Source organism: Ornithorhynchus anatinus, chromosome 21 (assembly GCF_004115215.2).
Source record: "Ornithorhynchus anatinus isolate Pmale09 chromosome 21, mOrnAna1.pri.v4, whole genome shotgun sequence".
Taxonomy (NCBI): domain Eukaryota; kingdom Metazoa; phylum Chordata; class Mammalia; order Monotremata; family Ornithorhynchidae; genus Ornithorhynchus; species Ornithorhynchus anatinus.
Window position 1 is genome coordinate 15,678,912 of NC_041748.1, and position 15,400 is coordinate 15,694,311.

Sequence of the window (15,400 nt, forward strand, 5' to 3'; positions counted from 1 at the left end):
CTCCCCAAAAAAGAGGGGGAGCCCCCCCCCGGCCCCCGGCCCAGCGACACCCCAACCGTCGCCTCCTCCTCGGCCTCCCCCAAGGCCTCCCTCCGGTAAGATCCCTGCTGGGGGTCAGGGGAGGGGCACCCGGTGGGCGGGCCTGGGCCCTCTCCCCTTCTCCCTTCGCCCCGAGGGTGGGCGGGGTCAACCCAGGGCAGGGGGGATCCCGGGAAGCCGAGGTCGAGGCCCACCAGCAGCGGCGGCCTCCCAACGGACAGCCCCCCGCCCCAAGGGTCAGCAATCTGGCCGGGGTCCCCCCCCCCCTTCATCCCCCGGGTAAGGTCGAATCGAAATCCGGGGGGCCGGTGCCCCGTTGGCCTGCCTCGAACTAACCCTATAACCATCTGAGGCCCAGAGAGGGTGGAGGCCGGCCTGAGGTCACACAGCAGGCCCACCTTTCTCTTCCCTGGAGGTTGGGTTTCCGGGGTTCGGGGCGCCCCGAAAGTAGCGAACTGACATCTCCCCTTCTCCCTCCACTGCCGCTGGGGTCTCCAACCGGCTCCTGCGCGGATCCACAAGGACCAGGCGGCTGACTAGGGTACGGGCCACATTTGGGGAATGAGGAATCGCCAAGAGGTGCCGGGGGTCCCTCAAACCACACCCTTCTCCCCTCCCCAGTGCCCCGGCTGACCATCCCCGCCCCCACCCCCTGCCCAAGCCCTCTGACTTCCCACCCGCACCCCACCCCACCCCTCGCCCTCTGCTCCCCTGCCTCCACTGCCCACCCCCTCACACTTCACCCTCCGCCCCCTTGCCCGCTCCCCAGCAACAAAGTCGAGTCCTTCCTGGCGAGGGGAAGGGGTGGAGGGCGGCTCCCCTGCCGGCCCCCACCCTCCGGCCTCCTCTGGGGCCAGTACCTCTGACCCGCCCTTCTTGCCCCCCATCCAGAGTCCTACCATTGCCATGGTGCAGGTGACGGATGTCGAAAAGGCCAACATCCAGAGTATCTGGTCCAAGATGATGGAGAACCTGGAGAAGAACGGCATAGACATCTTCACTAGGTGTGGGACGGGGGGCACAGGCCGGTAACCAGGCGGGCGGAGGGAGACTCCGACAGATGGCTTGGGGCCATAGGTGTAAAGCCCGGGGTCAGGGTGAGGCAGGGGCGCGGATGCCTCCGAGAGAGATTCCAGCTCAGAGCGGGCCCTTCTGACGGACTAAAGTCTATCCGTCAACCAATGATACGCTTTATTGAGCGCTTACCGTGTGCAGAGGATAGGCAACCACTGTAGACAGCACCACCATCCTCCCTGTCTAACAGGGCTGTAACCCTGGGCACTATTCTCCACTTCTCTCTCTCATTCAATCCACATATTTAATCTGTCACCAAGTCCTGTCGGTTGAACCTTCACAACATCCCTAAAATCCTCCCTTTCCTGTTCATCCAAACTGCTACCATGCTGATCCAAGCACTTATCCTCTCCCACCGTGATTGCTGTATGAGCCTCCTTGCTGACCTCCTTGCCTCCTGTCTCTCCCCCCTCCAGTCCATCCTTTGCTGCCGGGATCATTTTTCTACAAAACTGTTCAGTCCATGTTTCCCCACTACTCAAGAACCTCCAGTGGTTGCCCATCTCCCTCCGCATCCAACAGAAACTGCTGACCATTGGCTTTAAATCATTCAGTCACTTTGGCCCCTCCTACCTTACCTCCCTGATTTCCTACCCAGCCCACATGCTCATTTTGCTTCTTTAATGCCAACCCACCTTTGATCTCATCTACCTCACTGCCAACCCTCTGGCCTGGAACTCCCTCCCCATACATATTTGACAGACCACTACTCTCCCCACCTTCAAAACCTTATTAAAATCACATCTTCTCCAAGAAGCCTTCCCTGGCTAAGCCCTCATTTCCTCTACTCTCTTTCCCCTGTCTGCATTGCCCTTGTACTGGTCTCTCCCCTTTCTTTTTAAGCACTTGATGTTTACCCACTCTCAGCACCACAGCACTTATGTCCAAATCCATCATTTATTTTCATGCCTGTCTCCCCCTGTGAGACTGTAAGCTCCTTGTGGGCAGGGAACATGTCTACCAACTCCATTCATTCAATCGTATTTATTGAGTGCTTTCTGTGTGCAGAGCATTATACTAAGCGCTTGGAAAGTACAATTCAGCAACAGAGACAATCCCTGCCCACAACTGGATCAAGGTCTAGAAGGGGAGGAGACAGACATCAAAACAAGTAAACAAGCATCAATAATATCAATATAGATAAATAGAATTGGAGATATATATTTACACATCAGAACAAGGAAAACAGGCATTAATATAAGTAAATAGAGTTATAGATATGTACATATGTACACAAGTTCTGGGGGGGGCGGTAAAGCAAAGGGACCATAGCGGGGTGATGTGTGGGGGAGGCGGATAGAGCAAAGGGAGCAAAGCAGGGTGATGTGGGGGGGGAGCTGAGGAAAGGGGGGTTCCGTCTGGGAAGGCCTCCTCGAGGAGGTGAGCCTTCAGTAGGGCTTTGAAGGAGGAAAGTGTGCTAGATTGGCAGATGTGAGAAGGGAGGGTGTTCCAGGCCAGAAGTAGGTTGTGGACCAGGGGTCGACTGTGGGGCAGGAGAAAACAAAGCCCAGTGAGGAGGTTAATGGTGGCAGAGGAGCGGAGTGTACGGGCTGGGTTGGAGAAGGAGAGAAGGGAGGTGAGGGAGGAGGAAGCAAGGTGATGGACAGCTTTGAAGCCAATAGTGAGGAGTTTTTGCTTGGTATGAAGGTTGACAGGCAACAACTGGAGATTTTTGAGTGTGGGGGGGTGACATATGCAGATGTTTTTGTAAAAGATAATCCAGGCAGCAGAGTGAAGTATAGACTGAAGTGGGGAGAGACAGGAGATTGGGGGATCAGAAAGGATGCTGATGCAGTAATCCAGTAGGGACAGGATGAGTGATTGTACTATCATGGTAGTGGTTTGGATGGAGAGGAAAGGGAGGATCTTGGCAATGTTGTGAAGGTGAGACTGGCAGGTTTTGGTGACGGAGTGTATATGTGGGGTGAATTAGAGAGCGGAATCAAGGATGACACCAAGGTTGCGGGCTTGTGAGAAGGGAAGGATGTTAGTGCCATTCACAGTGACAGTAAAGTCAGGAAGGGGACAGGGTTTGGGAGGGAAGACAAGGTGCTCAGTCTTGAACATGTTGAGTTTTAGGTGGTGGGTGGACATCCAGGTGGACATGTCCTGAAGGCAGGAGGAGATGTGAGCCTGGAGGGAGGGAGAGAGAACAGAGGAGGGGATACAGATTTGGGTGTCAACTACAAAGATGATAGTTGAAGCGGTGGGAGCAAATGAGTTCACCAAGAAAGTGAGTGTAGATGGAGAACAGAAGGGGAACAAGAACTGACCCTTGAGGAACCCCTACAGTTAGGGGATGGGAGGGTTAGGAGGAGCCTGTGGAGGAGATTAAGAATGAACAGCCAGAGAGATAAGAGGAGAACCAGGAGAGAATGGAGTCCGTGAAGCCAAGGTTGGATAATGAGTTGAGGAGAAGGGGATGGTTGACAGTGTCAAAGGCAGCTAAGAGGTCAAGGAGGATTAGAATGGAGTTGGAGCCATTGGATTTGATGAGAAGGAGGTCACTGATGACCTTTGAGCAGGAGGTTTCAGTGGAGTGGAGGGGACTGAAGCCAGATTGGAGGGATTCCAGGAAGAATTGGAGGAGAGGAATTGGAGGCAGCGAATGTAGACGACTCGCTCCAGGAGTTTGGAAAGGAAGGGTAGGAGGGAGATGGGGCAATAACTGGAGGGGGCTGTGGAGTCAAGGGAGGGTTTTTACTCTAGTGTACTGTACTCTCCCCAGTTCTTAGTAAAGCAGCATGGCCTAGTGACAAGAACACGGCTTGGGAATCAGAGGGGATGCGGACGGTGGAGGACGAGGGTGGAGTTGGGGGGAGCAGAGATGGCTCAGGGGGCCAGGGAACAGGGGGTGGGGCTACCATCTTGTGACTGACCCAGGAGGGCTCATTGTGAGCCGTAAATGTCACTGTTAATTGTTGTATTGTACTTTCCCGAGCACTTAGTACAGTCACAGTGAACGCTCAATAAATATGATTGAACGAATGAATGAGGGAGACAGAGGAATGGAGGGGGAGGAGAGGACTGTCCATCCTTCTTCCCTTGGAAATCAGGAGCCAGGTTGAGCTGCAGGGTAGCCTCTGATCTCTCTGCCCTGGTGGGGGGATGTCCGGTGCCCAGTACCTTTCTTGAAAGGTAGCTCTCCCCGTTTCGACCCCAGGGTCTCCCAGCCACGCCGGGGTCCCAAGGGGTGGGATCTGGAGGGGGCCGGGCCAGGCCGGACAGGGTGGGGAGGGCAGCCTTGGAGGGGAACCCATCCTCCCCACCGCCCCGTCCTCCCACCTCCTCCAGGCTCTTCAGAGAATACCCAGAGACAAAGAAGTACTTCAAGAACATCCCGTTAGAGGGAAACTTGCAGGAAGACCCTCTCCTTCGTTCCCACGGCCGCCGTGTCATGGTGGCCCTCAACCGCATCATCCAGAACCTGGACAACTGGAAACAGGTGTGCAAGATCCTCAACCCCCTGGCCGAGAAGCACAAGATCATCCACTCTGTGGATGTGGAGAATTTCCAGGTGGGTAGAAGCGCCCCCCAACCCCTCCCCGCAGATCCCCCCAGCAGGAACCCCGGCTCCTGGTCCTCCCAACCCCACCCTCACCTCCATCACGGTGGCCACTGGCTGCATTTATCGTTTTTTATTTTCCCTATTGCATTGCTGAAGTACTCACCACCAACAATAATAATAGTGGTATTTGGTCAGTGCTTATTATGTGCCAGGAACTGTACTAAGGGCTGGGGTAGATATAAGATAATCGGGATGGATGCAGTCCCTGTCCCACACTAGGCTCACAATCTTAATCCCCATGTCACGGATGAGGTAACTGAGGCACAGAGAAGCTAAAGTTATTTGCCCAAGCTCACACAGCAGATGAGTGGCAGAACTGGAATTAGAACCCAGATCCTCTGATTTCCGGGCCCATGCTCTTCCCACTAGACCACGCTGCTTCTAAGCCAATCAGTCATATTCCCTTGCTGAGAAGCAGAGGACCCTTGCAGAAAGAGCCCGGACCCGGGAGTCAGAAGACCTGGGTTCTAAGCCCAGCTCTGCCACTCGATGCTGGGTGACCTTGGGCAAATCACTTCACTTCTCCAAACCTCAGTTCCCTCCTGTGCAAAATGGAGTTTCAATGTCTGTTGCCTTCCTACTTAGACTGCGAGTCCCATGTGGAATCTATTGATTTTGTATCTGCCCCAGCACTTTTGGTACAGTGCTTGGCACATCACAAGTACCCAATCAAAACTATTATAATATTACTATGTACAAAACACTTGTGAGGGTTCAATGCAACAGAGTTGGTAGACATTCCCTGCCCCCAAGGGCTTACAATCTAGAGGGCGAGATAGACGAAAAAATTAATTATGGTTATATCCGTAAGTGCAGTGGGGATGGGGCTGGGGTACTTACCATGCATCAAACACTGTGCTAAGCACTGGGGTTGACACAGGAGGCTCCAACCAGACAGTCCCTGTCCCACTTGCGGTAGTCTAAGAGAGAGAGGTAGCAGATAGATGTAGAGGCCTGGAACGATCCATCAATGACACATCCTGAGCGCCTTACTGCTGTAATAAACGCTTGGGAACAGACCCAGGCACCCTGCTCTCGAGGAGCTTATGATCTAAGTGGGGAGACTGACAGAAATGGTGGACAGGTAATGAGACGAGAAGAAGAATAAGGTTGAGAAGGAACCGGTGCAGACCCATGAGGTGAAACTAATGAGCGAATAAGCTGAATGTGCTAATAGATGTAAAAATAGATACAAATACACGTAAGCGATAATATTACTAATAATAGGATCAGGATGTATCCATAGATGTATGAAATAGATCCAGAGAAACATATACTACTACCTGACACATAGTAAGCACTTAACAAATACCATAATTATTATTATTACTACTACCACTAGTAATAATAGGAGAAGTGAACCCTAGTGGATACACAGAGCACGGGCCTGGGAGTCAAAAGAATTATGGGTTCTAATGCCGGCTCTGCCATTTGTCTGTTGTGTGACCTTAGGCCAGCAACTGTACTTAATAATAATAATAATGTTGGTATTTGTTAAGCGCTTACTATGTGCCGAGCACTGTTCTAAGCGCTGGGGTAGACATAGGGGAATCAGGTTGTCCCACGTGGGGCTCACAGTTTTCATCCCCATTTTACAGATGAGGGAACTGAGGCACAGAGAAGTTAAGTGACTTGCCCACAGTCACACAGCCGACAAGTGGCAGAGGGATTAAGACCTTGAGCAAAGGAGTGTGGCGTAGTGGATAAAGCACGGGAATCAGAAGGATCTGGATTCTAATCCCAACTCTGCCACATGTCTGCTGCGTGATCTTGGCAAATCGTTTCACTTCTCTGGGCCTCAGTTCCCCCATCTGAAAAATGGGGATTAAGAGTGTGAGCCCCATGTGGGACAGGGACTGTGTCCATTCTGCATAACTTGTATCTACCCCAGCACTTAGAGCGGTGCTTGACACATAGAAAGCACTGAACATATACCACTGTTGTTATTATTATTAAGTTGCCCTTTACCCAGCACTTGGAACAGTGTTTGACATATAGTAAGTGCTTTAAAAAAATGCTCTAATCATCAGCGTGGCTCAGTGAAAAGAGCACGGGCTTGGAAGTCAGAGGTCATGGGTTCGAATCCCAACTCTGCCACTTGTCAGCTGTGTGACTGTGGGCAAGTCACTTAACTTTTCTGGGCCTCAGTTACCTCATCTGTAAAATAGGGATTAAGACTGTGAGCCTCATGAAGGACAACCCGATTACCCTGTATCTACCGCAGCATTTAGAACAGTGCTCTGCACATAGTAAGCGCTTAACAAATACCAACATTATTATTATTATTATTATCTATACACGAATGCTAAGGAGAGTGGACATGAACCCATCGGTATTAGAGTCAGCTGAAGGAATAGTAGCCGAGGGTCCTGGGAAATTAGGGGAAGGCTTATTGGAGGAGGGGGATTTTAGGAAGGATTCAAATGTGAGGAGAGCGAGGGTCCATCCGATATTGGGGGAGAGGGAGTTCTGAGCCGAGGAGTAGGCCGGGGAGGCTCATCTGGTAAATGGAGATTAAGAGTGGGAGCCCCATATAGGACAGAGACTGTGCCCAACCTGACTAGCTTGTATCTACCCCAATTCTTAGAACGCTGATGGGCACATAATAAGTGCTTAAAAATACCACAACTATTATTATTATCATTATTATTATTATTATTATTATTTTCAGTAGTAGTAGTAGAAGCTACTTGTATGGGTGGGCTTGGGGCCTGGTTGGCCTGCCTTCTGCTCACTCCCCTACACCTCCGTCCCCCATCTCGGTTTCCTTAGATTTTCCCCCTTTATTCCCCCCTCCTTCAACCCCACAGCATTCATGTCCACATCTGTGATTTATTCATTTCTATTAACGTCTGCCTCCCTTGTGTAGACTATAATCTCGTCATGGGCAGGGAAGCCCGTTCTATCATCCTCTCCCACACGTTCAGTCCAGTGCTCTGCACACAGTAAACACTCAAGAAATACGGTTGATTGACTGGTTGAGGGGCTTTCCCCCTCCAGTTCATGCTGAAGTGCGTCGGGGACGTGTGCCAAGACTACCTGGGCCCCTGCTACACCCCGGAGATAGCTGAGTCCTTTCAGAAGCTGCAGTCGTCCCTCTACGATCAGGTGGTCATCACCTACCTGCACTCTGGCTCCGACTAGCCGCGAGGAAGCCGACGAGGGAGAGGGAGCCCGGGAAAGATTTGGCCACCGGAGGGAGGAGTGGAAAGGGTCCACACCAGGACCGTGGTGAGGTGGAGGGAGGACAGAGGGGGGTGCCTATGTTCAGAAGGGATGTCAGAAATAAATATCTACTGGTTTGGGAAATAAATATCTACTGTTGGGAATGTGGTCGAGTGCCCCTGTTGAATTTAAGAAATTAGGCACCAGCACCCATGAAAACCATAAGAACTTCTAATTCATGGATTAGTGGGAAGAGCCCAGGGCCTGGAAGTCAGAGGACCTGGGTTCTAATCCCAGCTCTATCACCTGCCCTCCGTGTAATCTTGAGCAAGTCACATAAATTCCCTGGGCCTTAGAGAAGCAGCATGGCGTAGTGGATAGAGCCCAGGCCTGGGTGTCAGAAGGACCTGACTTCAAATCCCGGCTCCGCCACTTGTCTGCCATGTGCCCTTGGGCAAGTCACTTAACTTCTCTGGGCCTCAGTTACCTCATCTGTAAAATGGGGATTGAGACTGTGAGTCCCACATGGGACAGGAATGTTTCCAACTCAATTTGCTTTTAGTCACCCCAGTGCTTAGTATAGTGCTTGGCATATAGTAAGTGCTTAATAAATATTATTATTATTATTATTATTCCCTCCTCTGTAAAATGGAAATTCAATCATGTTCTCCCTCCCCCTTCTACTGTGAACCCCTTGTGGGACAGGGACTGTGTCCAACCTCTTTATCTTGTATCTACCCCAGCTTGAACGGTGCTTCTAGGCCCACCCCCTTTTTTTGAGGGGGAAAGGAGTCGGCCCCAGCCCGCCCCTCTCCACCACCACCCCAGCCCACTCCTTCAGCAGAGAAGCAGCGTGGCCTAGTGGCAAGAGCACGGGCCTGGGAGCCAGAGGACGTGGGTTCTAATCCCGGCTCCTTCACTTGTCTGCTGTGTGACCTTGGGCAAGTCACTTCACTTCTCTGTGCCTCAGTTACCTCGTCTGTAAAATAGCGATTAAGACCAAGTGGGACAACCTGATTATCTTGTATCTACCCCAGCGCTTAGAACAGTGCTTGGCACATAGGAAGCGCTTAACAAATACCATAATTATTATTGTTATTACAGAAGAGTCTGGACAGAAAAATGGGAAAAAAAATCAAACTTTATTCACTCGTTCAACAGCAGAGGGCGCGCCGGCGTCCAGGCCCGAGGGCCAGATGCATTCATTCACTTAATCCTATTTATTGAGCGCTCTCTGTATGCAAAGCACTGTACTAAGCGCTTATGCCCCAACCCCGACCGGTGCCAGGGATCTCAGTGGTACTGGCTGCTCAGGGCCGAGGCCACGACGCCCACCAGCTTCTGCCAGGCAGCCTGGGCTTCGGGGGTGAAGTCCTTGCCCAGCGTGGCTGCCAAGACTATGATGAGGTTGTCGCCCAGGAGCTGAAAAGCAGAGAGGGGGAGGGGGAGTTAAGGGGAGACCGGGGTTGGGGGGGGGGTCCTGGGGTATTGGGGGCCTTGAACCCTGGAGGGGGAGAGATGGGGGGCAGCTCACCCTGAAATTCTCGGGGTCCACGTGCAGCTTCTCGGAGTGCAGCTGGCTGAGCTTGGCAAAGTTGCTCTTCACGTGGTCGAGGTCCTTGACGGCCTCCCCGAACGAAGTGAGCACCTTCTTCCCGTGGGCACGGACCCGGGGGTTGCCCACGATGGCCGTGGGGCTGGACAGGTTCCCAAAGGCGCTGAAATACCTCTGCGTCCAGGGGTACACGACCAGCAGCCTGGCACGGAAACCCAGGAAGGTCAACCATGGGCCCGTCCTCCCTACTCCCATCCTGCCCACCCCCAAGGAAAGCAGGGACCCTCAGGTCTGGCCTGGCTAGACTGGCCCGGTCACTGATGTGGGTCCATCCTCTTCCACCCAGCCCCTGGTATGGGTCTGCCTGGCTCAAGCTAGGCCTGGCCTCCAGCACGGGTCTGCCCACCTCGACATAGCCCCTGGCACGGATCTGTCCTCCTCGGCCCGGCACACCCTACCTGCTGAGGGCATTGGCCCCGGTCTCCTCGATGTCCACCTTTCCCCAGATGGACACAATAGCATGTTTCTCCTCAGAGGTCCAGTTGACCATGGTTGTGGCTGGGGACGGTAGACAACGGTGCGGGACCGTGGGACTTGCGCTTGGGGAGTGGCTGGAAGCTGCCGAGTCCAGTGCCAGAATCCGGTGGGCTCGGAGTTTATATGCTCCCGACCCTGGCCCAACTGCACCCCCCACTCGCCTGTCCATTGGTCAGCCCAGGGCAGGGGTGGGAGGGGTCAGCGCGGGGGTGGGGCCTGGAGGGGGCCGGGGGTCTTGAGGGGTGGTAGACTGACAGGTACTAGGAGATAGATTCCCCCCCCGCCCAGGCCCATGCTGACCACCCCGGGGGCCCACTGGGCCTCATGTGTCCACTCCCTTTCTCGGTGTAACCATTTGCCCCAAACTGGACCCCCCCCGCCCAGCAGGCCGAGTCCAGTGGCTGATCCAATGAATGGGCTCACCCCAATTCCGGCGCTGACACATTCCCACCCCCGGGCCAGCCCCAAACATCTCTCCATCATCCAACCCCCTGGACCTCTGGAACCGGCTTGGGTCCCCAAGGCCACCCCCACGTACCAGCTCCACATACTGGCCCTAGGACACCAGCCCCAGAATACTGGCCCCACGGATCAACCCTAGCGTACCAGCTCCCGTATACCAGTCTCAATGTGCCAGGACCCACATACCAGAGCCAGTGTACCAGACCCACTATAGCCAGACCCAGCATACCATCCTCAGAGTGCCAGGCTCAACATGCCAGTTACACCAGCCCCAATATACTGACCCCAGGATACCAGCCCCTACATGCCAGGGTCAACATACCAGATCCGGTACACCCAGTCCAGCCTACCAGCCCCATTGTGCCAAGCCCAACATACCAGATCCAGGGTACTAGACCCAGTATAATGACCCTGGTATGCCAGCCCTTGTATACCAATCCCAATGTGCCAGGCCCAACAAACCAGAGCCAGTATACCAGATCCAGTATACTGACCCTAATATACCACCCATGGCATAACATCCTTGGGGTACCAGGCTCAACATGCCACCTATACTAGCCCCAATATACTGACCCCAGTATACCGGCCCCAGCATACCAGCCCCTATGTGCCAGGCCCAGTACACCAGATCCAGTATACCAGCCCTAATACACTGACCCTAGTATACCAGCCCCAGCATACCAGCCCTAAGGTGCCAAACTCAACATACCAGACATACCAGCCCCAGTCTGCTGACTCTAATGAACCAATCCTGGTATACCAACCCTGAATATCAGCCTCAGTATACTAACCCCAGTATTTCAGCTCCAGGTCGACCATCCCAATATGCCAGGTCCAATGCACTAGATCCAGTATGCCACTCCCAATACACTGACCCCAGGTTACCAGCCCCAAGGTGCCAGGTTGACTGCTCATACTTGTCCCAGGACACTACCCCCAGTATACTGACATCACATACTGGTCTAGGACACTAGTCCTGGAATACTGGCCCCACATACCAGCTCCAAGACACTGGCCCCAGTATACTGGCTCCCAAACCAGCCCTGTTTATCAGCCCCAAATACCACAGATACAAGGATCCCCGCATCAACCCCTCTCCCAAGGGCGAGGGACACCCCAAGAATCTGGAAGGGTCAGGTTCAAATCAAAGGGAAATGCTCATCACCCCAGGGTGTGAGGGGTGAGCATAGAGAATCTGTTCTCATAGGAAGTTGTGCTGCCTGAAACACCAGCCAGCTTCTGCAGCGGGCAGGGGGATGGGCAGTTGCCTGGACCAGTGTCCACACTGGGTCACTGGGAGAGAGTCAGGGATGGAGGGGGAGAGTCAGGGGTTTGAGCGCAGCATTGGCCCTGCACTGTGGGCACTTCAGTCTTTTATTCACACACATGAAACACCTCTCGGGCACTTCAATCAATCAGCATGGTGTAGTAGATAGAGATCGGGCCTGGAGTCAGAGGATCTGGATTCTAATCCTGAATCCTCCACTTTTCTGCTGTGTGGCCTGGGGCAAGTCACTTAACTTCTCTGCATTTCATTTCCTTCATCTGTAAAATGGGGATTAAGACTGTGAGCCCTCTGTGGGGCAGGGACTGTGTCCAACGCAACTTGCTTGTATCCACCGCAGCGCTTAGTAAAGTGCCTGGCACATAGTAAGCATTTAACAAATACCACAATTAAATACAACAATTATTTGGTTGTATTAATTAGTGCTTACTGTGTGCAGAACACTTTACTAAGTGTTTGAGAGAATACAAGAGTCAAATTCCCCGCCCACAATTAATGGTATTTGTCAAGCGCTTACTATGTGCCATGCACTGTACTAAGCACTAGGGTAGATGTGAGGTGATTGGGTTGGACACAGTTCCTGTCCCACATGGGGTTCACAGTCTTAATCCTCATTTTCCAGATGAGGTAACTGAAGCCCAGAGAAGTGAAGTGACTAGCCCAAGGTCAAACAGCAGACAGGTGACAGAGTAGGGATTAGAACCCACGTCCTTCTGACTCCTAGGCCCCTGCTCTATCCACTAGGCAACGCTGCTCTCGGCCTGGGCAGGCCACGGGGCTGATCCAGGAGGCACCTCTCAGCACCTGGATGACCCTCTCCCGGCCTCTGCTCCATCCCAGGGGCCAGCCTGGAACCCAGCTCTGGTCCTGGCTGGCCAGTGGCGGAGGAAGTGGCCAGGGGAGCTGTTTCATTGGCCCCCAGGGATGGAAGGGGAGAGTGGGGTGGTCCTGGGCCTTCTAGGGCCCTTGTGGGTGACTCCCCTTCCCCTCCTTCCTCTGCAGTTATTATTATTATCAAGTGCCACTGCGTCGTTTCTGATTCATAGCGACTCTATGGATATATTTTCTCCAGAACGTCCTGTCCTCTACCATATTCTGCAACCTTTCTAACGGTCCTTCCACTATCATTGTTATGGTCTCTATCCATCTAGTTGCTGGTCTGCCTCATCCACATTTTCCCTGGACTTCTCCTAGCATTAGTGTCTTCTCCAGAGAATTAATCCTCGTGATTATGTGTCCAAAATATGCCAAACTGAAGTCGAGTCATTTGGGCTTCTTAAGACCATTTTGGCTTAATTTGCTCCAAAATCCATTTATTTGTTTTCCGGGCAGCCCATGGTATTCTCAGAAGCCTTCTCCAATACCACTTTTCAAAAGAATCTATGCTCTTTCTATCCTATTTTTTCACCATCCATCTTTAGGATCCATACGCTGTCACCGGAAACACCACAGAATTGACAATTTGTATTTTTGTGACAATTTTTGTGACATCAGAACATTTCATGACTTTTTCCAGGCTATTCGTAGCAAGCTTTCCTAAAAGTAATCTTTGGCATATTTCTCAACTACTAGTTCCTTTATTATTATCGACCAGATACCAGGAGAGAAAAAATGTCAACTATTCCAATCTTCTCTCCATCCTTCACAAATGTGTTAAAACTTCCAGTTGTCATGATCACGGACATTCAAATGTAGGCCCATCTTTTTGCTCTGTTCCTCCTCAGATGGGCCTAGAGAAAGGGGTGGGGCCTGGGCCCTGCTGTCCGGGATGGAAGCTGCGAGCAGGACAGTTCAAGGGGGAGTCAGCAGGGGTGGGGGAACAGCACATGCTGGGGGGCTTTGGCTTCTGCTATCTGGGGTGCGGCTCAACCCAGCTGCTCCGGCCTTCCCAGGCCCCGCCTCTCTGGCTGCAGGGATAAGGCTGTAGCCTGGGCCCCTCCTACGCCACTCTACCACATGTGGAAACTGCCGATTGCCAAGCCTGGAGCTCCCTCCCTCCTGGGGTCCCCTGACCCTTCAATTCAGACAACAGCAAGCCTCCTTCAGAGGGGACACTGACCCAGTCAATGAATGAATGAATCAATCATATTTATTGAGCACTTATTATGTACAGAGCACTGTACTAAAGCTTGGGAGAGTACACTATAACAATAAATGGACACATCCCCTGCCCACAATGAGTTTACAATCTGGGGGGAGACAAACATTGTTAGAAATAAATAAGTTACTGATATGGATATAAGTGCTGTGGGGATGATGGAGGGGATGGAAAGGTCTGCTGTGGGACCTAGGGCAAGACCCTTCACTTCTCTGTGCCTCAATTCCCTATCTATAAAATGGGGATGGAGACTGGGACCCCCACCTGAAACATGGACTGTATCCAACCCGATTTGCTTGTATCCACCCCGGCGCTTAGTACAGTGCCTGGCACACAGTCAGTGCTTGGCAAGTAGCACAATTATTAAGCGCTTAGTACAGTGGCCTGCACACAGTAAGTGCTCAATAAATACGATTGACTGAATACTACTACTGCTACCACTGCTGCTGTTAATACTACTACTAATCTGCTTCTCCATTAAATTCCTATGGACAGGACCCCTCCCAAACCCCTCAGACCCTTCTCTTCCCCACTCTGAAAAATCCCAGTTCCTTTACCCTTCTTCTGAAGGACCAGTGTCCTAGTCCTTTTGTCAGAACCAAAGCGATTCTGGAGTCTGGGCTCTGATGACTCCATCTGGATGGTGCCGGCACCCCTGCCATGTCCACTGTTATAATAATAGTACTTAAGTGCTTACCATGTACCAAACACTGTTCTAAGTGTTGAGGTGCAAGTTAATCAGGTTGGACACAGTCCCTGTCCCACCTGGGCTCACACTCTTAATCCCCACTTTCCAGATGAGGTAACAGAGGCCCAAAGAAGTGAAGCGAGGTGCCCATACTCTATGCACTAAGCCGCGCTGCTTCCCTAAATTGTGTGAGTTTGGGTTTGGCTCTGGGACTGTCTCCCACTGTGGTCTGTGAGGCGTGAGGCCATGCTCCCACCTCTCCCTCGAATGTATTCCTTCCTCCTCTGGGATTGTCCTCCCCCTGCATCATCACTCCTCATCTCAGGCCAGGTGCCTCCTTCCCTTTGGATCATTCCCCCCCACCCCCCGGCCCCGGCTAACACTTGCCCTCGTCCAAGCATGCCCCACCCTCCAGACATATCCCCTCTTCCCCTAGCGTGAATTCCCCTCCTTTCACCCCCGAATCATGCTCTCTGCCCCCGGGTGGTGCCCCCTCTTCCCTTTGGAGCCCCTCAGACCCCAGGCACAGCCCTGAACAGCCTTTGCCCTTATCCGCCAGGCCCTAGCCACTTTTGCTGGATTCTGGGAGGAGAGGGCTTGGCCAGGGGGACAAAGGAGCCCCTCCCCAACCCCCCGGGAAGACTGTCCAGTCTTTGAACGTTTTTCTGTTGGGGCGAGTGTGCAGAGGAAGATGGCTATGGATTGGGTCTTCCCTGAGGGGAGATGTCTAGCGTGAGGCCTTTTCAATCGGGCTGAGCCTGCATCTACAAAGCAGGCATGTGCTAGCCAGTTGCGGGGCCCTGACTCAGGGGTTTCTCGGGGCGTCTGCTGCCCGAGGAGGGGCCGACAACCCCCCAGTCAACCCTGTCTCCCAGCCAACCACTACCCCAGCACCCCTCTCCTCACTGCACCTCCCTCCCCAGACCCCG

The 15,400-nt window shown here is 52.8% G+C and overlaps 2 protein-coding genes across 2 annotated transcripts; one reads left to right on the forward strand and one right to left on the reverse strand.

Moving 5' to 3' along the window:
* Nucleotides 1-61: 61 nt before the first annotated feature.
* LOC114806036 (hemoglobin subunit alpha-D-like) lies at nucleotides 62-8,014 on the forward strand. The gene is made up of 5 exons (XM_029048724.1): nucleotides 62-95; nucleotides 562-580; nucleotides 931-1,043; nucleotides 4,408-4,630; nucleotides 7,682-8,014. Exons 3-5 carry the CDS (start codon nucleotides 946-948, stop codon nucleotides 7,823-7,825), a joined length of 465 nt encoding a protein of 154 aa, XP_028904557.1. The 5' UTR covers nucleotides 62-95; nucleotides 562-580; nucleotides 931-945; the 3' UTR covers nucleotides 7,826-8,014.
* A 955-nt stretch (nucleotides 8,015-8,969) lies between these two features.
* Nucleotides 8,970-9,999, reverse strand: LOC114806148 (hemoglobin subunit beta-like). Its single transcript, XM_029049445.1, has 3 exons — nucleotides 9,860-9,999; nucleotides 9,381-9,603; nucleotides 8,970-9,268 (listed from the first exon to the last, which is right to left on the reverse strand). Exons 1-3 carry the CDS (start codon nucleotides 9,949-9,951, stop codon nucleotides 9,140-9,142), a joined length of 444 nt encoding a protein of 147 aa, XP_028905278.1. The 5' UTR covers nucleotides 9,952-9,999; the 3' UTR covers nucleotides 8,970-9,139.
* Nucleotides 10,000-15,400: the final 5,401 nt, after the last annotated feature.

Excerpts from the sequence above, each read along its gene's own strand:
- LOC114806036 (XM_029048724.1), top strand. The coding sequence starts at position 946 with ATGGTGCAGGTGACGGATGTCGAAAAGGCCAACATCCAGAGTATCTGG. Across the intron at positions 1,044-4,407 it reads GGCATAGACATCTTCACTAG|GCTCTTCAGAGAATACCCAG; the intron begins GTGTGGGACGGG and ends CACCTCCTCCAG. Across the intron at positions 4,631-7,681 it reads TGGATGTGGAGAATTTCCAG|TTCATGCTGAAGTGCGTCGG; the intron begins GTGGGTAGAAGC and ends TTCCCCCTCCAG.
- LOC114806148 (XM_029049445.1), bottom strand. The coding sequence starts at position 9,951 with ATGGTCAACTGGACCTCTGAGGAGAAACATGCTATTGTGTCCATCTGG. Across the intron at positions 9,604-9,859 it reads GGGGCCAATGCCCTCAGCAG|GCTGCTGGTCGTGTACCCCT; the intron begins GTAGGGTGTGCC and ends TTTCCGTGCCAG. Across the intron at positions 9,269-9,380 it reads TGGACCCCGAGAATTTCAGG|CTCCTGGGCGACAACCTCAT; the intron begins GTGAGCTGCCCC and ends TCTGCTTTTCAG.